Source organism: Colletotrichum godetiae (genome assembly GCF_030913485.1).
Source record: "Colletotrichum godetiae strain CBS 193.32 chromosome Unknown BDP55scaffold_24, whole genome shotgun sequence".
NCBI classification, from domain to species: Eukaryota; Fungi; Ascomycota; class Sordariomycetes; order Glomerellales; family Glomerellaceae; genus Colletotrichum; species Colletotrichum godetiae.
In genome coordinates, this window is record NW_026851272.1 from 77,761 (window position 1) to 99,677 (window position 21,917).

The window sequence follows — 21,917 nt, forward strand, 5'->3', positions numbered from 1 at the left end:
CCGAGTTCTGAAGCCTCGCAAACGAAAGGAGCTTCAAGCGAGTCAGTCAATACCCCCGAGACGCGCACCGCAGGCAAACAAGACTGGAGCTATCATTCTAGCCCACTTACCCCTGCCCCCAGACGCTTTGTTGGGGGGAGGCAATGGTTCATTTTTCCCCGCGGGTCCCCGCACAATAATCTCGCTCAAGTTCCCAGTTCGGCAATGCAGCTCATCAGACTCCGCGGACAAGTCCCGACATCCAACCTCTTTGCAACCGAGTCCGAAAGGTCGGCGACGCTCCGCTGCTCCGCACAACTCGGAAATAGCTGTTACAACTCGTACTCCGCAGCTCTTTTCACCAGGTCACGAGCGGTAGTTCCAGTTTCATGGTTCGCTAGGCCCCGCATACCGGAAAGCCTTAACTCAACCCTGCTCGAACCGCGTCTCGCAGTCCTTTCATGCAAGGAACCGATATTCATACACGACCACGACCATAGGCCTGCCATGACCTCATGGATGGAAGACAAGCTGCATCCGCGCCGCCCAAGAAGCGTGTCAGAAAGCCTCGGGGCCGTGGCCTGCGCACCAAAACCGGTTGGTGAGTTCAAGCCTCCCCAGCCGCACTATTACCCTCGACGCGCGGGTTGCTGACTTTCTGCACAGCTTGACTTGTCGCGAGCGACACAAGAAATGCGACGAACAGCAGCCGGTCTGTGGGCCATGCAGCATTTCGTCTCGTCACTGCATCTTTCCCCATCTTTCTCAAGATGCGGACAGAAGATCAAGCCCGGTTGCCTCGCACGTCGACCGCGTGACTCAGCGTCTCGGAGACAATGGCAGTCAGTCCCGCGTCGATGAGCTCCCGCAATCGATCGGCTTAACAGAGTCCAGCAGCCTCGAGTCGCAGACGTCGTCAATGCAGCAAGTCTCCCAGCCTCCCGGGACGTATGACGCAGCTCACGCGCCCTACGTGAGCCAGCCACGCGTAACGGCGGGAGTGTCGTTCGGCGACGTTTACAGCTACTCTCCCGAGACCGTCGCATCCGAGCTGTGGACCACCGATTTCGCCTCGACACGATGGCTCGGCCTGCTCGCCACCGACGCGGCGCAGGCAGACAGTGGCTTCTCACTCGCCCCGAGCCCCGCCCCGGAGGATGAGGAGCAGAGGCGGGCGGCGAACCTGCATGGCCCGCCCGATGCAACCAATCTCGAGACTCGGCTGAACGAAGTCTCAGATCCAGAGCGGAAAACTTGGCAGGCGGATCGGGATATCACACTATCTAACCGAGAGGCCGTACTCTTTCGTCACTTTACGGAACGATCGGCTCGTTGGTTGGACTTCTTGGATCCCCGGAAGCACTTCTCCACCTATGCAGTCCGCTTGGCTTTAAGGAATGCAGGTCTAATGAATGCAATCCTGGCTATGTCAGCCAAACACCTCTCAAAATTGGGAGGAGGACATCGGGACTCCGTTGGCAGCAATGGGGACACAGAGGAGGACTCCGGCGGAGAGTGGGTTCGATACTATTACGAGACTCTCCGCTACGTTCAAGAAGCATTGGCATACACCAGCTATACTGCTTCAGAAGAGCTCAATGCCACGGCCATTGTGATCTCGGCATACGAGATGTTGGATGAATCAGACGGTCGAGGCAACTGGCAACGACACCTGAAGGGCGTCTTCTGGATCCAACGATCTCAAGACGTCAATGGGGCATCCGGTGGACTGCGACAAGCAGTCTGGTGGGCTTGGCTTCGCCAGGACATTTGGGCTGCTTTTCGCGAAAAGAGGCGTTGCCTCAGCTTCTGGGCCGCAGACAAAGATTTTTGTGAACTTGACCCTCATGGACTGGCCGACAGGGCCATCTATCTGCTCTCGCGAGCCGTCAACTACTGTGCTTACTCTCGCATGATGGAGTCTTCCTCTTTGACTGATGTTTCAGCTTCGGGGAATAGAGCAAGGGCCGGAAGCGAAATGCTAGCTGAGATGGAGCGATGGAAGTCGTTTCTAGGGACTGAGTTTAAACCCCTCCCGACTTCAACAAGTCCGTCCGATGTCTTCATGCCGCTTTGGGTTCATCCTCCCGAATTTGGAGTTGCTCTTCAAGCGTACTCTTTCGCAAAAATACTTGTTCTTCTTCACAAACCGGTGTCTTCAGGGTTTGATGGATATATGAAGATGCAACGAGCACTCTCAGAGGCCGTAGATACGATCTGTGGCATTGCAATGGAATCGACAGACGAGGGGTGTCAATTACTCTCAGCACAGTGTCTGTATGGGGCGGGCCTATGTGTACAAGACGCGCTAAAGAGGACCACTATTCTGTCTCTGATTGAGAGAAGTGAAGAGAGAGTCGGATGGGCACCGATGGCGACGTGGCGAGATGACTTGAGGGAGGCATGGGCAAATGCCGATAGTCAAAGTCCGGATGTGATGCGTTGAAGTTCTATTATCGACCGTCAAGATACCCCTGAAGGCAGGAAATATTTGGACACCTTGCATCTATCTCATGCTTTACCGGCAGAGCTGCACACGTCCATCTGCCACTCCGTCAACTTCTGAGCTTCCTTGACGCCCTCTTCCATCAGTGTTGTCAGGTTTTGACTTGAGGCATTCTTTTTCAAATGAATCAAGTAGTCATCAAGAATAAGCTTATTCACGTTGACCTTTGATACGCCGCCAGCGATACAGCGCTGCATCAGGTCCTCAGGGAAATCGTTGGTACCGTGAAGCACGACCCGAACTCTTCCATCCACCTTTTCGCGAATCTTTTGCAGCCTGTGCCACACATCGAATTAGCAACGGCTCACACTCAGTGTCCAAGAGATTGGTCTTACCGGTCAAACTCCAATACGGGTCCCCTGGCGCCATATTCCCCATGCACATTCCCGAAAGCTGGCGCCAAAAAGTCGATACCGGTAGCGATGAAGTCCTCCACCTGCTCCTCCGTTGTCAAAGCCCCCTCAAGGTCCGCTGTATCCGCGATACCGTCCTCGCCGCCCTCAATACGTCCCGGCTCGGCCTCGGTCGCAATGCCCCTCTCATGGCAATATGCTACCAGGTCCTTGGTCTTGGCCAAGTTCTCGTCCATCTCGTAGTGGCTCATATCCACCATGATACTATCGAACGGCAACGTATCTGCCGCGTGTCTGATCATGGCTTCGTCCTGTGCGTGGTCGAGATGGATAGCCACGGGGACTGAGGCGGCGCGAGCCGCGTGCGCTGCCGCATGAACAAGGAGACCTGATGAAAAGGTGATGGCCCATGGGAATACTTGGATGATGAGGGGGCTTTTCGTTGCTTCGGCGGCGCGGATGAAGGCGAGGATGTTCTCGATGTTGTAGGCAATCGGCGCGACTACGCCATATTGGCCTTCCTCGGCAGCTTTGAGGATTTGATATGTCTTGTTTTTCGAAGGGTCCCACGACTTCATCTTGAATCCGATGCGTATCTCAGCGCAGGTGCCAAAGTTGTGCACGTTCAAGTAATAATTTTTGAACAAGACGGCTCTAGGCGATCACTCCGACAAGGAAGTTTGAGTTGCTCAAAAAGCCTCATCTAAGTTGACATAGCCTTTTGTCCAAACAGAGCGAGTAGATTCTTCGATACGCCTGCCAAGAAGCGTCGTGGTCTGGTGCCATTACGTCCGATGGATCACACTCGGCTAGGGGAAGCCTCGAATTTGTGTGTGCCCACGACTCGCGGTCGCTAGGCCCACCGGCCACGAGGCGCGGACTGATGATCCATGTAGAAACTTGTGTTCAGGCAGACACCACTTCATGGCTTTCTGACCAGGTCCTGTAATTACATAGCTGAACCTCGATATAGACTGTTTTCAACTGGAGATAGTCGGGATACTCATCGAAAGACATTCGCTTGTCCAAGTTGTTCATCCGCAAGGGTAGTGTAATATTTGCTCGTCTGTAAACCCACTCATCCTAACGAACTTTCCTTGTCACATCCCAAGTCGGTTCTCATTATCGTCCTGCAGTACTCCTCAAAATGGCTGTAGCCAACGGTCTCCGCATCGCCGTCGGCGGCGACGACGCCGGCTTCGACTACAAGGCCACAATCTCCAAGGACCTGGAAGCTGATCCGCGAGTGAGCACAGTCGTAGACTTCGGCCCCAACTCCGCGACAGACAAGACGGCATACGCACACTTCGCCATCGCTGCTGCCGAGGCCGTTGCCAGTGGCAAGGTTGACCGGGCCATACTCATCTGTGGCACCGGGCTAGGTGTCGCCATCTCGGCGAACAAGGTCCCAGGCGTCCGGGCAGTGACAGCGCACGACAGCTTTTCAGTGGAAAGAGCTGTCAAGAGCAATAATGCGCAGGTGCTGTGCCTCGGTCAACGCGTTATTGGTGTCGAGCTTGCGAGGCGGTTGGTTAGTGAGTGGGTGGGTTATGAGTTTGATCCCGTAAGTTGAGCCTCTCGCCTTTTTTACACTTTAGTATCTTGGGCAGTTGACAATATCCTTTCAAGGCATCTGCATCCGCAGCAAAAGTGAAAGTCATCGATGACTATGATCTGAAGCAGTCGAGTGGGATCAAGGCCTGAAGTAAAGCAATAGGAGTTGACAATTCGAACAAAAATATCCAGGAAAAAAATATGGCAACTTGCGGCGATTCACCTGACATAAGAGCTAAATAGTCACGGAGACCACAAAAAAAAAAAGAGTTCACCACCGGTTTGGCTACATCTCTTGGTGCTTATGCTGGGATTCGAAATCAGGTACTCGCTAAGCCTGTCGTCGAGTAGGCTGGTTGGCGTATGAATTAATTGTTGTCCATTAACCACTTCATCACCCAGCCAGCTTGAACCGGCCCGTCGACCTAGACGAGGGCCTACAGGCTGGTGACAGGAATTAACTCAGAGGGGTATATGAGGCACTTCAGCTTCACTGCGCATACCGATCCTGGGATTATTTAGCTCTCAGCTTGCGTACAATTTCAACCTCCCATGCCATAAACAAAAATGCAACCTTCCACACGTCCTTTACTTTTCATACAACATATTCACAACGAAATTTCCATCTCCCGTCGCTTGCAAGAAACTTTGAGATCCGGATCGGCCTCCTCCGCAAATCCGAACTTCCGCAATCTCATCTTGTAAGCAGTGTCGTAGTTCCAGTCATATTTCAAGAGCAGGTGAGCGATGATGATCTTTGCCTCACTGGCCGCGAAGAAGCGTCCTGGGCAACTGTGCTCTCCATGGCCGAAGCCAAGATGGTTGACGCTCGTAGTCACCAACTGAGCAGCCGCCTCTTGCCCCGGCTTGCCGCTCTCCCGCATACGTAAAAAGCGATAGCCGTCAAATTCGTTGGGGTTCTCGTAGAATACTGGATCTCTCATTCTTTCACCTGACACTGCGACAGAGGATCCCTTTGGAATCTTGGTACCGTCGGACAAGGTGACGTCGGCGATCGCTTGTCGGAACATCGAAGCTACAGGCATCCCAAGGTCAGTCAACTAAGCCGCAGCTGCCAAGTATGGAGTCGCAGCTACCAGTTTTGGAGTATTTGGCCACTTACAAATCTGGTTGGGCTTGAGGCGTTGGCTCTCGTTAAGCACACTGTCAAGAAGCTTCATATTGTAAAGCGCCGTTTTCTTCCACCCCTCTTTCTCGAGACATGCGATAATTTCTTCTCTCAAAGGACCAATCAGCTCGGGGTGCTGCAGAATGTCGACCATAGCCTGCGTGATCAGATCCGATGTCGTGCCGATGGAAACCACCGCTAACATTAGCTGCGACGCCCCAAAGTTGTAAGGCTTCCCGGCAGCATGCTCTTCGAACCAGTAGATAGCGTCATTGTACTCCTTTCCATCATTCTTGGCGTGTCGCGCCTCCAGTTCGGCGGCGACGAGGTCCCAGGCCTCCTTTACTTGGGCCTTGAGGTCCTTGCACTCAGGGATATAGTTCGTTGCCAATGTCTTCAGGAAGCTGGGCCAGAGGCGTAACTTTCGCATGCCCAATACACTGTTCGAGCCAGCGCTCGTTGCGGCATAGGTTTTCGCCGACAAAAATTCGAGCTGACATTCTCGAGATGAGGCGGATGATCAAGTCCCTGAGAACAATATCCTGGGAATCTGTCTTTGAAGTCAGCGGCCAGCCTTTGTCTCACTCTTCTTTTGGATCTCGAGTACATGATCCCAAGATGCGTACAGTACCTTTCGTGCCACCGAGGAACTCTTGAAGCGTCACTGCGCATTCATCTGACAAAGGCTGGGTGATCTTCGCTGTGGCAATGTTCTCTTCTTAGCCAAGCCCTCTATCCATAGAACAAGGAGTAATCCCCAGTAACTAACCTAGAGACTTGGTGACTCGTAGCTTGACTACATTTTGCAGAGGTTTTGTAGGAATTGCGCCTTCCATGAATGGTTCAAATCCAGGATATTTCGCCTGGAACAGCTACGTAATGATTTATGTTAGCAACGGAGTCCATAAGTCATTACTTACATAGTCATTGTGGTCAGAGGGTATTAATTATGTAGCTTACTTCAATGATAGGCTTATCAACGCTAAAGCGAGGGTCGTTGCGGATCTCCTCCCCGTGCTGCGGCCGAAGCATGATGATATTGCCCTGGTCCGTCAAGACGCGAAACGGCGTAGCCCCGAATCTTCGCCTTGCCTCGTCAAGAAGATCCCGTCCAGCTATGGCGAATGACATGATAGCCTGGGAAGAGGTCAATTGGAAGAATCCTTTTGGGTTGATGACGGGCAGTTTCTTGGCGTCATCGTTGCGCAGGAACCCATAGACTACAACGACGAAAGCGACCGCCAGCAGGAAATGCGATTGGTACTCTCTTAAGCCTCCATATTCGACAGCCACGGCCTGGATGCTCGAGGTTGTGTTGTCAAAGAGCTCCATTGCTCGAATATAGAAGATCGAGATGTGGGAATAATTGTTGACTCGAAGCGAGTGGTGATGAGATGATGGTGAGAGATCTGATGGAGATCTGCCGGACTGACACTTGCTACTTGACGGAAATGAAAAGGTGTTATATCGCTTTCCAGCCCGCCAGACAGACCTCATCATGATACGAATGCCCAATGTCTCGGATAAAGAAACTATGAGCTTGAACAAACGTTGACCGGACTTTCGGACATGCCATGGCTCCGCAGTCCGCACTGTAACTGCGGTTCTATCGAGCTGCAATCGATGTTGCAGAGCATTTCGATTGAGGGACCAAGTGAATACTAGCATTGGTAGCAAGCCCCCGGGCGCCAATCATTTTACTGGCATTTCACCGCAGTCCATAAATGGTACCGTGCAGATCATCGTGAAGCCGGTGGGATACTTCAGGTTTAGGAACTGTCTGAGATGACGTGGAAGCTCAAAAAGAGGTCGAAGGCACCTCGGGTTTTTGGGGACTCGCCGGGAGTTTCCTTCTTGAAGATGATTTGGAGCTACAATGATGGCTAGGGTCTAAAAGAGTTTTGAATGCAAACTACCAGAGTGTGCATATTTGTTCTTAAGGATTCCCCTTGATACTGAAGCAGTCATTGGTCCCAAATTACTTGTAGGCCCCAAGACCAGGGTTCACCGAAAACATTAACTACCTTAATGCACATGCATCAATGTGTCATACGTCATTGATTTTCTAATATTGGAACTGGGTATCTTCTCTGTCTTCTTCTTACCAAGCACCAACAATGCCTGCTATGGGAATATCAATACCTGTTGTGTATGAAGCCGTCTCGCTCAACAAGTAGACGTACGCGCCGCCCAGCTCCTGAGGCAGTGCCAGACGCGGCATCCCACCGTAATACTTCATTTTGGTGTCCCAGTCAGGCGCAGTCGCAACGTAGTACGTCAACGCCGTCTTGACGAAGCCAGGCGAGATTGAGTTGACACGGATGCCATGCTCGGCCCACTCCATGGCCAGCGTGTGTGTCATGTTGCGGATGGCACCCTTGGTCGCACCGTACGGGGCAGAGGGAGCGGCCTACAATGCAAAAAGAAAGTCAGTCAAAGAACCCCTCATCTTTCATCACCAACAACCCATCACACAACACAAGGACGTACCCGGTTCGGTCTGTACGAAGTCATGCTTGCAGTGAAGACGATGCTCCCCTTGCACCGGAGCTTGATAAACGCCCGCGCGGCGGCAGTCGCACAATTCCAAGACCCGTTGACGTTAAGCTTGAAGAGCCGGTCAAACTGCTCTGGTGTGAAGTCAAGCGCGGGCTGGTGCTTGGTCGCGCCGGCGTTGGCGACCATGCCATCGAAGCGGCCCGTCGCGGCGACTACGGCGTCGACGGCCGCCGCGACGCTGGCGTAGTCCGTCACGTCGCAGTGCTGGAACGCGAGCTTGCCGGGGAACCGCTTGAGCAGGCCGGCAAAGTCCTCCGCCGGCTCGGTGATGTCCAGGCTGTACACGCATGCTGCGTCGTTAGCGAGGCAGACTTCTGCGATGCCCAGACCTATGCCCTGATTTGCTCCCGAAACTTGATGTGCGTTTAGTAGACGAACCTCTTGGCTTGGCTTTTATTTTTTCAAGGGAACTTACTTGCAATAACTTTATCCTTGAGAGAGACCTTCCAGTCAGTGCCGGCTGGGGGTAATGTGCTAAGATAGGCAGGAGCATCGTTTGTGCCGTTGGCGGGGATCGCGGTGATCCCGTTGCCGTTCTGATCAGAGGAGCCAGTCATTGTGACGACGATGATGTGTGTGATTTGTAGAGAAAGAAAGTCGAAGTCGGTTTCAGTTCAAATGCAACGACCAACAGAGCTGAGAAATTAACTTGCAGGCGGTATCGCAAGCTGAGAGAGATACAGAACACCTTTCCTTGCCTTAAGTAAACAAGAGAAGCGGGCGAACGGAAAACGTTGTTGACCACAATGCTCGCCGGCGCCGTGGGACTCGTCGGAGATCGAACATGAGGAGGCTCCCGACACGCGGTTCGGTGCGGATACAGTTTCCGGATCGGCTGATGACGGGCGATTATGTAGAAACGCCGGACCGTGTCGTGTAACTCCAAGCCTCGTGTTTCTCAATTTGTTAAACATACAACCAATAAACCACGAGCCGATGTCTAGATCGCATATTGCAACCCATTCTTCGGAATCCGCTTGCCTCGAGACGCGGTCCTCCTACGGACTCGGCTAGCTTCCACTATTCCCAGCCCCATTATTTTCCATTGTCCCTCGAGTCGCGGGTGGCACACCCCTCCATCTGGCTTGCGCTAGTTGATTGCTCTTCCGGGGGTCACCCTCCCCCGGACCCCGCAAACTTCAGAAGATTCGTCTGAGGGCCCCCGGTTCCCCAGATGGGGGAGAAACATGGCAATGACTTAGTTCAGATGATCTACGAACCCTCGTTGGTCGTACGACCACCATACGAAACCAGGCTGCCTCTAGACAAGTTGCGTGTAAGCTGGCAAGCTGGCAAGGGCGGCACGCCGCACTCAAGACCAAGGCATCTTTCATCAAAGCCAACAAGTATTACTCGGACGCTATCGGCAACAAGCCTTCTTTACCATTTTCTTGTCTCGGCCAAAGCAGATATGCAAGAACAAGGTAGATAGTTGTGAAATACTTAAGACGCTTTTACTTGCCAGTTGCTCTCGGTTGGCTTTCGATTGGCAACTCTGGGCCTATGTTGGGAATTCTACTATATACTTCTCCTATCCAACAACCCCCTTGAAGGATTCAAGAGTATTATTGGGCCTTTTTTTTTCTTTACATCTCCAGTTCCCCAGTCAACTGACAGAACATCACCGGCAATGGAGAAGAACGAGACCGCAAGCAACGAGCATGAACATGCTCTGTCCAAGGGCGTGGAGATGGTGGGAGTCGATGACTACGTGGCCGACAGCGACGAAGAGAAGAAACTGGTCCGCAAGATAGACCTGTACTTGCTTCCTCTCGTCTTTATCATGGTTCGTACACGCTTGAGTCCCTGATCTTGATTCACCAGAAAGAAAAGCCAAACTACCTTGGTCAACAATGCACCATGCTAAGAAACCTCAATGTAGTATCTACTTTCTTACATGGACAGAACAAAGTAGGCCTCTCTATAAACAAACCCACCATCACCAAACCCCCATAACCTAACAATCATTCCCCCCAAAATAGCATCGGCAACGCCAAAATCGCCGGTATGGACCGCGACCTCAACCTCGACTCCTCCCGGTACTCCATCGCCCTCGTCGTCTTCTTCGTAGGCTACGTCCTCTTTGAAGTCCCCTCCAACATGATCCTAACCCGCACCCGCCCCTCTCTCTACCTCCCCGGCATCATGACCCTCTGGGGCTCCGTCACAATCGGCATGGCCTTTACGCCAACCTACAAAGCCCTCATCGGCTTCCGTGTCGTCATGGGCGTTCTCGAATCCGGCTTCGCCCCCGGTGTGCTCTTACTGCTGTCGTCGTGGTATAAAAAGGAGGAGCAGAGTAAGAGGTTTGCCGTGTATATCTCCGCTGCCATTTTGTCTGGTGCCTTTGGCGGATTGTTGGCTGGTTCGATTACGAGTGGACTTGACGGGGCGCATGGGATTGCTGGATGGCGGTGGTTATTTGTCGTTGAGGGGGCTGCGACGGTGGGTGCTGCACTGGTTGCGTTTTTTGCGCTGCCCGATTTTCCGGAAAATACTTCGTTGAAGAAGTTCAATGAGAAGGAGAGGGAGCTCGCGATTCGAAGACTCAAGACCGCAGCGGAATATTTGAGGACGGAAGAGGAGCCTCACTTGGGACATTGGGCGGCTTTCAAGCTCAGCATGATGAGCTGGCGGACTTGGCTCTTTGTCGTTGGTTACATGGTAAGTTTGATCTAATCATCAGCAGACCGAACAACCCCTTTTTCACTATTGAAGAAAGCTAACTTCCTCTCTCCTCAACAGGCCATCGTCGGATCCTCAACACTATCCTACTTCTACCCAACCCTAGTCTCCGGCCTGGGCTACCAATCCACAGCCGCCCAATATATGACGATCCCCATCTTCGGCATCGCCTTCGTCTCCACCGCCGTAACGGGCTACTTCGCCGACCGGCACTCCCGCTTCCGCGGCCTCATTCTCGGCGCCTGGATGACCGTCGCCATGCTCTGCGCCGTCATCACCTGCGTCGTCTACGACTTCAAGGCGCGGTACGCGCTGCTGGTCATCATGGCGTCCGGGCTCTGGGCCTCGAATGGATTGGCGCTCTCGTATGCGTCGGTGAGCTTCGGGTCCATGCCCAACGAAACGAGGGCCATTTCGCTGGCGTTTGTGAATGCCATGGGGAACTTGGCACAAATTTACGGGGCGTACCTGTTCCCTTCCAAGGATGCGCCAAAGTATCTGATGGGTTTTGGGGTTATTAGTGGATTGTGTTTTACGGGTGTGGTGTCTTATGTTGCGCTTCACGTCTTTTTGAGAAGAGAGATCAGGTCGGCATAGTTGCCTTTTCGTCAACTACTTCGTAGTGGGAGAGTAATTGACACATGTCTGATGGAACTTTGATACCCGGAGAACTGAGACTTTGGTCTAGAGTTTGATGTTACACAAGGACAACTTGGAGTGCACAACTTCGTAAAGAATTACGCCACGCTGAGACATCAGACAACATAGCTGACCTATAGGGTGCAAGACTATCTATATCTAGGTTCTCTGCCTGGCGTAGGAACTCAAAGACAGATGCATACCATCCCACCACAAGACACTACTACTGTTATAATTTGGAACTTTCACAGCTTCCCCTCTGCAATGTTGTACTCCGAGCCTCAATATACGGCTAGTTTGTTCTTCGCTCCGGGACATCACGGGAAGCGATGAACCGGATCCTACTCCATCCAAAGTCAACCGCAGACTGTTTGTAGAGCCCGTCGCGTCTTCGACAAACACCACTCCTTTCGCCAAGCCCATTAAAAGGACGTTGGCCTTACTGGAGATAAAGCTGTGAAGCTCCGCCGCGAGCGTACGTTCTACAAGTACATCTCTGAGCAGCTCCACTCCGCGCTCCCGGCCATCGACAAGGTCGACTCCGTCAACTGGGGACCCGGCGCCCCGCTATGCTAGTAATACCGGGCAGCCTCACAACCACAACCACAACCACAACCACAACCGACACAGCAAGAGCAGCAGCAGCAACAGCAACGACAACGACAACATATCCGCCAAGCAAATCATGTTTGTCGAGGCTGAAAAACGCCAGACATACGATTTCTAATACGAACCGGGGCTTTGGGGGTCTTTTCTATATATTGAACGCAAGGATAACGTAGTAATCGAGCGGCAAGCGACCTTGTCGTACACTTGACTACTAGAAAGCCTCCAAAAAAATGGTACTTGAATACCGAAAAACACACGCTCTTCCAGCTTTGCGGCAACGGTGCAATGTAGCGTCAGCAAACCAGAAAACAGGGTGAACAGGGGAATTTGATGCAAGTGACAATGAGTATGGACGAAAGTGACATTCGCTTTTCTGTAGGTCTACAATGTAGTGTTCATGATGTCAATCTGAAAAGCCACGGTACTGCTGGAAACCCCCAAACTTCAAAAATGCAACACAAATTGAATTCCCAACGAATCCTATTTCGACATTCGCAATTCCTCCACCGCGAGCTTCAAGTTCTCAATGTCTCGAGCAAGAATCTCGCGTCTATCCCGCGTCGCAGCATGCTCTCCGGCAATCATATGAAGCTGCTTATCATCCAAGCCCATGACCAGGTCAGGGGTGAATATCTTAAGAGGGCTGGTCTTGGCATCAAGTAGGAAGTGGAAGACGGTCTGCTGCAGCACAACGGCAACGAATCGCTTGCGAGCAACCTTGTAGTAGCTGCGTAGGATGTCATGGATATCTTCTCTGACCTGCTCAGCATTGGAGCGATCGGTTGTGAGCCTAGGGAGCATCGATCTTGATAACCACCATTCTGCAGCTTCGGAAGACCCAGCAGATCTCTGACTGGTGAAGTCGGAAGGGCTGCCGTTACGGTTTGCTACCGGAGTCCCAGGCCCTTTGGGAGTGACAGCTGTGGTATTTCCAGAAACCGGAGTTGCGACAGTGCTCGGATTGTTTGGAACAGTGCCTTGGGCGTTGAGGACGCTCGCCGGACCAATGGCCCTGTTGATCGCTTGCTAGAGTCTAATGGCCTGCGACTTTTGGAGATTGCTGTTGAAATAGTGATTCATGGTGTAGGGCTGTCCGCTGAGCTCGACATCGATGAGGAACTGGGCGTGATCCAAAGCTCTTCGATACGACGCACGGAGCTTAGGAAGCAGGAAGTTGTCGTGCAGCTCGTCGGAAGTGTTGCTATCGGTACACTTGAGTCGGAGTGCAGCGCCGATGAAATCATGGACAATCATGATTACCTGACTGACATGCTTCAAGACCAGCGGCTTCCACTTCTTGGTCTGCTCCCTGAAAACTTGTGCTAACATAGAACCCGAAAACTGACGTTGTATTAGTGCTGAACCCGATGCACGTTTTCGGACCCATAGTAAACTTACTGAGCCAAGTTCGGCACTGCGGGATTCGCGAAAAACACTTTCAATATTGCTCAATAGCGAGCTATTCATAGGCTCGGGGAATTGAACCTCCAAATTTCTCAAAATTCCGGCAAGAGCCTTGTCTGGGTTCGTGATTGCGTCGACATTCAACCGAGTGTCGAGGCCAAACTCTACCTCGCCTGGTTCAAACTTTCTCGTGTGGCCACGTAGCGCGAAGACCTTGTTGAACTGCTCGTTGAGATCGACAATAGATGTGATGAGTCGCAGCTTTGGGCTCTGGTCGAACATATCCTGTCCATTGTAATGACCGTCGCGAGCTCGAACAGCGGCCTCCTGAAAATCTGACGCAATCTGGCCAAGGTATCATCGCTGAGCGTCCGGCCGAGAGCGCGAAGGGCCCATACGCTTGAGCTCTGTCTCACAATTGTTGAGCATACGTTCAATCTCGGCCTTGACGTTCTTGAACTCCTTCTTCGAGAGGTCGCGTAGCAACCCACGCAGACGGATGGCGAGGCTGTCGACACCAACCCAGTTCGTCGATTTGAGTCTCGCCCAAGGATTGGTACGGAAGAATACCTTCTCGGATGAGTTTCTTTGAGCCATCGTCGAGGTGTTATCATCCGCACTGCAGTTCTTCACCACACAGTATCCGAGGCGCAGGGAGTGGCGTTTACCCTCAACAAGCTCGCATACGATCTGCTAAGTGGCGCGCTCGGAGGCAAGATCGGGCTTGGTGAGAACACCCATGATTCGAAGTCCCTCCGAATCTATTTCTTTGGCAAGGGTGAGAGCCTCCTGGGAGGCAATGTCGACATTGCAAGGGATGGCTGCCAAGATGATGGTGCGCTGATCCTTAATGTATCTGTCGACCATATTCCTGACGATAACAATGTCATTTTCGGTGGTCAGGCCTTTTGTAGACGTGTGGAAGATACCCGGGATGTCAATGATGATCAACTGGTTTTGCTGGCATTGTATGGTCAGCAAGTTTCATGTACGGACAACGTCAAATTCGAACGTACATTTGGGCCGTTGACCTCAATCTTGGAAACGTCTTCGACAAAGGTCGAAAGCTTCGGGTTATCTCCATCATTAAGACCGCGAAGTCCCATTACTTCGTTTGCCTACAGAAGATGGTACCCATCAGCATCAATACCGTAGCCTCCGAAGGGGTCTTCTACTTACCTCTGAAAAGATTCTCGTCCACGCGAAGTCTTCCTTCTCGGCATTCTCAATAGAGAACCCGAACTTTTTCAATCGCTTGTTCCGATCCCCGTCGGAGTCCTGGCTTTGAATGATGGAAATTCGAACTCTCTCGAAATCATCGCGGTGACAAGTGATCTGGGTCGCGTAGCGGGTGCAGAGCTCGCGAGCGCGAGGGAAGGCGAAGCTTGTCACGCTCCCTAGGACAGAACTCTTGCCCTAAGATTGGTCGCCAATTACAACAAGTTGCGGAAGGGGGACCAGGTCGGCGCCGAGCTCGCGGAGTTTGTCGATGGTCCGCGAGAACGTATCATCGCCGAGTGATTCGTAAGCAGAGTCGCGGAATTTGTGCTGGTCTTGGTGGTCTCCCATGTTCACTCTCTGTGTGGATTGTCTCTTAAACCAGAAATATTGGTTGTCAGATGAAGGGAATGGAGTGGTGAGGAATGAATGAGGGTACGAAGAACAAACTTGAGACAATCTTGGGCAGTGAGCGAAGGAAGATGGCTGGGTTGCGGTGGTTGACGAGGGCAAGTTGAATCCTCGAATTTTGTGTAAGGAAAAAAACAAGATAAGATGGAGGCAGGCCAGTACCTGTTGTTCAGGGGAAAGAGGCAGAGGGGTACCTTTTAGGTCGAATGGACAATTATGTGAGAACGAAGAGCGGACTTAGGGCAAAGGAAGGTGACCCGTCGTATGGCGTGCCCACTGCCGGCAAAAAGAGAGAAAGTTCAGGCAGAAAGAGGCCACGAAGATGCACTTCTACCGGGGCACAACGACTTGACTGGTGTATTCGAAGGCTCTGGAGCAGGCAACGTCCTTCTATGTCTCGTCCTTCGAGCCAGGCAAAGGTGAGACAGTCTTTGGCTCTTTAATGCCCATCAGAAAACTTCCCTTCATAAACGAATATCACTAGCAATAGTGGATGTTTGATGGGAGAAAGGGGATACTATTCATTTTTATGTCGAACTGCCTCGACGGGTCATCAAACACTCTTTAAGTCATATTTATTAGGACTTTCTCCTGTCAGGTCTTCGGGCCTACACTCCCAGGCCAGATCTTGGCTGAACCGACTTCTACAGATCGGTCAATTGGATGCCCTCTGATCAATGTCGGCCTAATCTCTGAGCTAACACCTGTGAATGCATCAATGACGAAGCACAACCAGAGTTAACTAAACGATATCTTTAGATCGATAACGACCTTTGACCAGTGCTAGAGTATTCGTAGCAATACCTATAGAATCGTCTATAATAGTATCATGTTTGCCTAGCCAGTAGGGTTCGTTCCACTCTCGCAACTACACCTCACAGTTTCCCTTCCAAAATTTCATTGCACCTAGAACCCTCAGGTTCAGAAACCGTCCAGACCAGATCAATGAGACACTGGCCCACTTGGACTAGGTATCACGAAAACAAAAATCTCTTCGACGAGCAGTAGGTACATTATAGAGGAAGTGGAACGAAGGCAGAGTCGAGCCTCATAACGGCAGACAGTTGGAAAGACATGCACAAGTATCACGGAGGTCTGTGGTTCGAGATACCAGATGGCATTCTCAATGCCGGGTAACCTCACCTTGCCCACCTTCCAATCATGCAAGAGCTTTAAAACACCCACACAAGCTTAAATACCTTCGCCAAATCACAGTATTTCTCTTCCCAGAGATGGTGAATATGCCATGTGAAAACTTATCATGGGTCAGTCAGTGGGTTTCAGAGCACTCACTCCAGCGACTGATGCAACCCTAGAAGACCTCACGGCAAGACTAACATGTAGGTTGTCGATATAAAATGACATTGCTGATGCTGATCTACTCAAGCCCTGATTGCTCGTTGGCATCGCTATTGAATATGCTACACAATAAAACATAGAAATGAGAAGACACGTTGTGTCGTGCCGTAACCTGACTTGCTGCACTTTTCCGCCTCCCATTCCCAGGGTATTTCCTCAGCCGGATGTTGGCTTCTTCTTGTCCATGACGCCCTTCAACACCTTAAGCTTCTCTTCCGTCACCTTGATTGCCTCTTCGATCTCCCGCTCATCCATGCGGTCCTCTCTGACCCTCTCCTCCGCCGTGCTCGGCTCCATTGCTCGCTTCCGCGTGGGCAAATTGCCATCGTGCAAGCGCTCCAACCCGACTCTCTCCTCCAGCCACTCCCAGAGCTCACTCTCTTCGCGTCTCCACATCTCGTGGTACGCCGCAAGGCGGTCTGGGTAACCATACATGCGCATGTCTCCAGATGCTTGTCTACCAGGCAGGCCAAAGCCAAACCAAGTCGCAACTAGGAGACCGACTAGGAGACCATACATCATATTGCCTGTGAGCAGTGGTTTGGCGATGTCCAGGATTGGCTCGAGAATGCCTCGGACGGGCTCCAACGGGCCCCAATCTGTCTTTGGAACGTGCCTGGGCCGGACCTGCTCGTCCTCGGCATCCGTCGTTGAGCCGGCCGCCTTGCTCTTCTTGCTTTTCTTCTTGCCCTTGGGGCCCGATCCCGCTCCCGCACCGCTTGCGCGGGCTTTGGTAGATACAGCTGATTTCAGACTAGCGAAAAGGTCCTTGCAGTGCTGAGTCTGGCCGTCGTTCGCTCCCTTTTCAATAGGACCTTCATCATGTTAGCTCGTATCATTAACGTAAGCCAAGTCTTCGGCACTCACCCTTCAACCAACTCTTGCCCGTCCACTCGATAGTGCAATTGGATTGCACTCTGGTAGAGTTGTTGTCGGCCCACGTCAAACAATACTTCGTCTTGACGCTGAAAATATTGCCGTTCGGCACATCAGGTGTTTGTGTGGTGACGCTAAAGTTGATGGCTTTCTCAAAGTCCAGATGATCCAAAGTCTCCGTCACAAGACACTTGGTCTGCCTTGGGCCAATGGCTCCATTGAGTGGCTTGATGTAGGTGAAATATCGAGATTTGTTATCAAGAGTCAACCCCTTCTTGTCCTCCATGGTAAGTTCTGTGCACTTGGCCTCAACAGTAAGCCATTTGGTCATCCAAGTGACCGAGGCTGGACCGAAGAGTAAGTTGTACACCTTGCCCAGAGGCGCAGGGATAACGTCGTCTCCGACAACCCTGTCGTAATGCGTATCAGAGTCTCCGCAGTCTGTCGCCGCGTGAGTGGCCGGGCCGGGAAAATCATTGCCACCAGGAGCAGCACCGACAGCCTCCTTGACGACATCGGCGACAGCGCCATTAGCACCTGCGCCAGATACCTTGCGAGATACAGTTTTTCCGCCTTCAGGCTCAGCGTTAACTTCTGACAGCTGGGTGACATCTTGCAAGTCTTCCGCATCATCGTCTTCGTCGTAAACGTCGTCGTCGTCGCCAGAGTCACTCTCTTCGTCGGTGCCGGACAAACTACCATCATCAACTTCTGCTACCACAGCACTATTCGCGTCAACCTTTTCTGTCTTATCACCACCAGTACCCTCCAGCTGCACTCCGTTCAACGAGCTTTGTAAGGTCGGGTGTCCGAGTTTCCAAATATTGACAATCAGATCGTAAGTCGAGTCGCGACTGGTAAAACTGGCAAAAATATGCTTGGCGTGGAGGGTCGAAATCATGAGTCCGTTCTTGAAGACCAGGGCCGTGCTACGCTTCTCGACGCTTACTATTTCGTCAAAGCTCATGACGAGCGTGGTCGACCAGCCGAGGATGTTGCTGCTAAAGCACAAGTGGCCTTCGGATACGTATAGGCGGCCGTGCGCCAGGATCTCGCGCTGCAACGCACAGCTGTAGTCTTCGATGAGGTAATCGTCGTCGGGCACGCTCTTGAAAAATCCATGGAAATCCCGGTTGCGCTTCTTGCTCGCAACCGCAAATCCAGTAAGTTTCGGTACGCTCGCGTTGGCTTGAGGGTGAGCAAGAGACGCGTTAGCCGCAGCAATGGCAGCGCCAATAGTAGTAGCCGTACCTCCCGACACAGCTGAGCTTCCTCGCTTGCGATGGCGTCCAATGGCGCTTCGAATGCTTCCACTGCGTTGGACTCCGGAAATCTTGTCCTCGTGGATGCTGCCCTGCGGAGGGGTTCGGTCGCCGGTGCTTCCTGGATCGTACAGTGATTGGGGTCTCGCCGCATTTCGGCCGTCATCTACTCCGAGGTCGCGTGTGGCAGCGGCATAGGCAGCGTCAGTCGGAGCTGACTCGCTTCTAGCTCGTGCGTCCGATTCGGGGAATTTTGCTGTAATGGGCGTTCCTGCATTGCTGGCTGTGTCTGTTATACCTAATTGACTGAGGCTCAGCTCGCCCGACCCAATGGTCTTGACTGCAGGCTCTTTCTCCATGGCCGAACCTGTTGCGGATGGAGGTGGCGGCTCGACCTCGGGTTGCTCGTCGATCTTGATATCGGGGGGTTTGCCTACGTTCTTGTTCTTGGGAGGGGTCGGCCCTATTCCGGTATTCTGGATGGTACTTGTGAGCGAGGTCGCGGCGTTTTGCGCAGCCGAGAAGACAGATGAAAAGAAGCCGCTTCCGCCAGATGGAGTTCCTGGGTTGCTTGCGGTCCCGTTCTCGGGGGTGGGCGTCAAAGGCGCAAGGGTTATGTTGGACAGTTTGCTTGGCCCTAAACTTCCAGATCCTGATCTACCCCTGCGGTGAGCAAGCATACTACCCGTGGCAGAACCACCATTCGTGTTGCCTGAGGCAGTGACAGAAACCTCCGGAGCGGGCTGCGGAGCTGGGGCTGGCGGAGGAGATTGAGCGTAGGGTGCGTTGTGGTCGGTTGGCGTCGGAGGGGTATTGACGATGACGGGCGTCTTGTCGGCGTTGGGCGGGGTTTGGGGTACGAAGGAGGTGTCGATTCGTGAGGTGTTCGTGGAGGCCCTGGAGCGACGTCGCTCAGGGGATTGCGTTGCTGATTGTTTTACGCGAGATGCATCTGCGTCGGTGGTCGCATTCGGTTGGGGCGCGGTCGAATTGTCTAGAAACGGCTTTGTGGTTGTGATGAGGTCAGAGGTGGAAGCAGTGGCTCTGCCTCGGTCTCTAGTTCTCCGCGTGTCTCGGTCGTGGTCGGGGGTTTCGTCACCGCCCAGGGACCGGTCAGGGCTCGTGGCGGCGCTGGGAGTCTTTTTTGACTTTGTAAAAACACCTTTGAGACGGCCAACGGGGGATGGCGATCTCGTGGTGTTTTTCTTGGGTGGCACAAGACTTGAAAGACTGCGTTTGGAGCGCAAAGACGAATCTGTCGAGGATTCGACGGATTGCGTCCGCTTGGCAGAGAGAGTGGATCGCGCCGAGGCGATCTGGGAGAGTTGGTCGTCCAGTATCTGAGGTTGGGGTTCAGGCAAGTGGGTTGCCTGAACGATAGGGGAAGAAGTGGTCAAGTAACCTATTTGCGAAGGATGTGTCGATATGGCACTTGGTCGAGAGTGCTGAGAGAAAGATCTAATGAGAGGGGGCGGAAATCGTCGTGGTTAGATACTTGGTTGGTACTGTACTCCGTACGGATGGTTACATGAAGACACGAAACAGTAGGAGGTGGTCGGGGGAGACATGGACGACCCTGACCCCGTTTGTTCGCACTCGCTTGAAATGGAACATTCGTCAGGGACACGAGTTAAATGTGCTGAAGGGACCCCCAGGCAGCTGTCATACGGCGATTGCCGCAGAGAGTGGATGAGGGGGAGCTGAGACCCATGGGCCATGGGCCATGGGCCATGGAGCAGAGAGAGAGGAGAGCCCAGGAGAGGAGGGCGGCGTATCAGCCCCCCCTCCCCTCCTAGTCTCCTAGTCTCCCAGTCCCAGAACCCCCCGGACCAGTGAGAACTGTCAGACCAAGGATGGCCAGAGCAGCCTACTACGGACGCTAAGCCCGCTGTCCTTTCTCTGTCTCTCCACTTGACATGCACAAAAGAGAGACGGCGCCGTTGCGGGTTGTGCCAGTAGACTGGGGCCGAGTTGCATAGCACCCGTGGTACGGAGAGTAGCTAGGTAGATATTCGTAGCTCGACTCGTCATTCGATGGAGACGCCAGTGACGACTTGAACGCTGGGGGGAATGCGCCACGCGAAAAGACGTGGCCTTGTGAGGTGGTGAAGAGCACGGAACAAAGTGCGCTCGGATGCATACATATGTAAGGTGGTGGGAAGATTGAAGGATGAGGGCGCAGAGAAGCCCCAACCGGTTGCATACAGTAGTAGTAGTACAAGGTAAGATGGGTAAGACGGGATAAGGAATAAGCAGTAAAAGACGGAAATAACTAGTAGAGATGAAGAGAGACAGAACATGCGGGAAAAGGCAATGTTACTCACTGATGATTGTCAAATTCAGGGTCTTCCAGCGACAGCATGCTGGTGGCTTCGGTGCTGGCTTCGTCCGCGTCGCGGGTGTCGTGGGCGGCGTGGCCGTGCTCGTTGTAGTAGTCGTAGTCGTAGTCGGGAAACCCTGTCGAGCTGTCTTTTCCAAATCCAACAAAGCTGTCCGTGTCATGGACGTAAGAGCCGCTGTCGCGTTTGTTAGACAGATGGCTGGCATCATCGTCTCTGAGCGGTGCAGGCGTAACAGCTGGAGCGGTAACATCTTCCCCCTTGACCCCTATCAGCAAAGCGGCCGTAGCGGCAGCGGCTTCATCTTCTTGGGCTTCTTGCTTTCTGCGGCGGCGCTTGGCTGCGATTGACTTTGGCAGCAGCTTGCTCAGACCTCCTCCGCTTTCAGTGGCGCCGTCCATGGTTTCCCAGGTAGATTAGGTGTTGATTTTTCCTGGGGTCGTTGAAGCTCGTAATTATCGTACTCTTTCCCGAGCAATGTGTGCCTGCGGTCTGGCGGGTTGGTGCTGTCAAAGACTATACGCGCATTGGTTGCGAAGAGTGGGCACGATGATCATGGTCCGCGGGTGCAGGGAATTGGCAGTATGGAAATTAAGGTCGAGAAGACAAGACAAGCTTGTATCCGTAGAGGATCCGTAGGGAGGTGCGATGCGAGGTAGGGGTAGACCGTTGGCCTGGTGTATTGTTTGTGTATGATGGGGAATTATTTGGAAACGAACCCGCGGATGTTGTGACGGTTTTCGAGTTTATGCGATGCAGACGGGGCTCCGTTTAATGTTGTTTCTTGCTTGGGGGAGGTGGTGCAAATGCAAAGTGCAAACATGACAAGGTGTACTCCGTATGTATGGATGAATGGGTCAGGTCATGGGTAAGAGAGAGAAAGAGGGGGAGAGAGAGAGAGAGAGAGCAGAGATCGGTTCACACTTCACGGAAAATGGTAAGTTTGCAATTTCTTTGGAGACGCTGCCGGAGCCGAGGATCCCAAATGAGAAAATGAAAGTGAAAATCCGAGCAGGAAGGAGCTCCCCAGGTTCT

At 52.6% G+C, this 21,917-nt stretch overlaps 8 protein-coding genes across 8 annotated transcripts; 3 read left to right on the forward strand and 5 right to left on the reverse strand.

Moving 5' to 3' along the window:
* The first annotated feature begins 205 nt into the window (after positions 1 to 205).
* BDP55DRAFT_169469 (putative Zn(II)2Cys6 transcription factor) lies at positions 206 to 2,579 on the forward strand. Its single transcript, XM_060565744.1, has 2 exons — positions 206 to 580; positions 646 to 2,579. The coding sequence occupies exons 1-2, from the start codon at positions 495 to 497 to the stop codon at positions 2,423 to 2,425; spliced, it is 1,866 nt and encodes a 621-aa protein (XP_060428683.1). The 5' UTR covers positions 206 to 494; the 3' UTR covers positions 2,426 to 2,579.
* On the reverse strand, positions 2,491 to 3,416 carry BDP55DRAFT_632752 (fructose-bisphosphate aldolase; the record flags this gene model as incomplete). The annotated part of the gene is made up of 2 exons (XM_060572464.1): positions 2,491 to 2,761; positions 2,821 to 3,416. The coding sequence occupies 2 exons, from the start codon at positions 3,414 to 3,416 to the stop codon at positions 2,491 to 2,493; spliced, it is 867 nt and encodes a 288-aa protein (XP_060428684.1).
* Positions 3,417 to 3,985: 569 nt separating this feature from the next.
* Positions 3,986 to 4,542, forward strand: BDP55DRAFT_729338 (uncharacterized protein; the record flags this gene model as incomplete). Its single annotated transcript, XM_060579553.1, has 2 exons — positions 3,986 to 4,402; positions 4,468 to 4,542. The coding sequence occupies 2 exons, from the start codon at positions 3,986 to 3,988 to the stop codon at positions 4,540 to 4,542; spliced, it is 492 nt and encodes a 163-aa protein (XP_060428685.1).
* Positions 4,543 to 5,000: 458 nt separating this feature from the next.
* On the reverse strand, positions 5,001 to 6,853 carry BDP55DRAFT_694454 (cytochrome P450; the record flags this gene model as incomplete). Its single annotated transcript, XM_060577360.1, has 6 exons — positions 5,001 to 5,428; positions 5,516 to 5,961; positions 6,020 to 6,095; positions 6,153 to 6,221; positions 6,291 to 6,393; positions 6,482 to 6,853. 6 exons carry the CDS (start codon positions 6,851 to 6,853, stop codon positions 5,001 to 5,003), a joined length of 1,494 nt encoding a protein of 497 aa, XP_060428686.1.
* Positions 6,854 to 7,576: 723 nt separating this feature from the next.
* Positions 7,577 to 8,996, reverse strand: BDP55DRAFT_611637 (uncharacterized protein). Its single transcript, XM_060571189.1, has 3 exons — positions 8,496 to 8,996; positions 8,012 to 8,433; positions 7,577 to 7,931 (listed from the first exon to the last, which is right to left on the reverse strand). The coding sequence occupies exons 1-3, from the start codon at positions 8,635 to 8,637 to the stop codon at positions 7,623 to 7,625; spliced, it is 873 nt and encodes a 290-aa protein (XP_060428687.1). The 5' UTR covers positions 8,638 to 8,996; the 3' UTR covers positions 7,577 to 7,622.
* Positions 8,997 to 9,770: 774 nt separating this feature from the next.
* On the forward strand, positions 9,771 to 11,362 carry BDP55DRAFT_553733 (major facilitator superfamily domain-containing protein; the record flags this gene model as incomplete). The annotated part of the gene is made up of 4 exons (XM_060569319.1): positions 9,771 to 9,866; positions 9,963 to 9,991; positions 10,063 to 10,744; positions 10,826 to 11,362. 4 exons carry the CDS (start codon positions 9,771 to 9,773, stop codon positions 11,360 to 11,362), a joined length of 1,344 nt encoding a protein of 447 aa, XP_060428688.1.
* Positions 11,363 to 12,363: 1,001 nt separating this feature from the next.
* On the reverse strand, positions 12,364 to 14,986 carry BDP55DRAFT_745633 (interferon-induced GTP-binding protein Mx1; the record flags this gene model as incomplete). Its single annotated transcript, XM_060580540.1, has 8 exons — positions 12,364 to 13,025; positions 13,062 to 13,354; positions 13,412 to 13,752; positions 13,816 to 14,110; positions 14,153 to 14,377; positions 14,434 to 14,535; positions 14,597 to 14,833; positions 14,855 to 14,986. 8 exons carry the CDS (start codon positions 14,984 to 14,986, stop codon positions 12,494 to 12,496), a joined length of 2,157 nt encoding a protein of 718 aa, XP_060428689.1. The 3' UTR covers positions 12,364 to 12,493.
* A 1,575-nt stretch (positions 14,987 to 16,561) lies between these two features.
* On the reverse strand, positions 16,562 to 21,283 carry BDP55DRAFT_729344 (uncharacterized protein; the record flags this gene model as incomplete). Its single annotated transcript, XM_060579554.1, has 3 exons — positions 16,562 to 17,220; positions 17,273 to 20,001; positions 20,868 to 21,283. The coding sequence occupies 3 exons, from the start codon at positions 21,281 to 21,283 to the stop codon at positions 16,562 to 16,564; spliced, it is 3,804 nt and encodes a 1,267-aa protein (XP_060428690.1).
* Between the last annotated feature and the right edge of the window lie 634 nt (positions 21,284 to 21,917).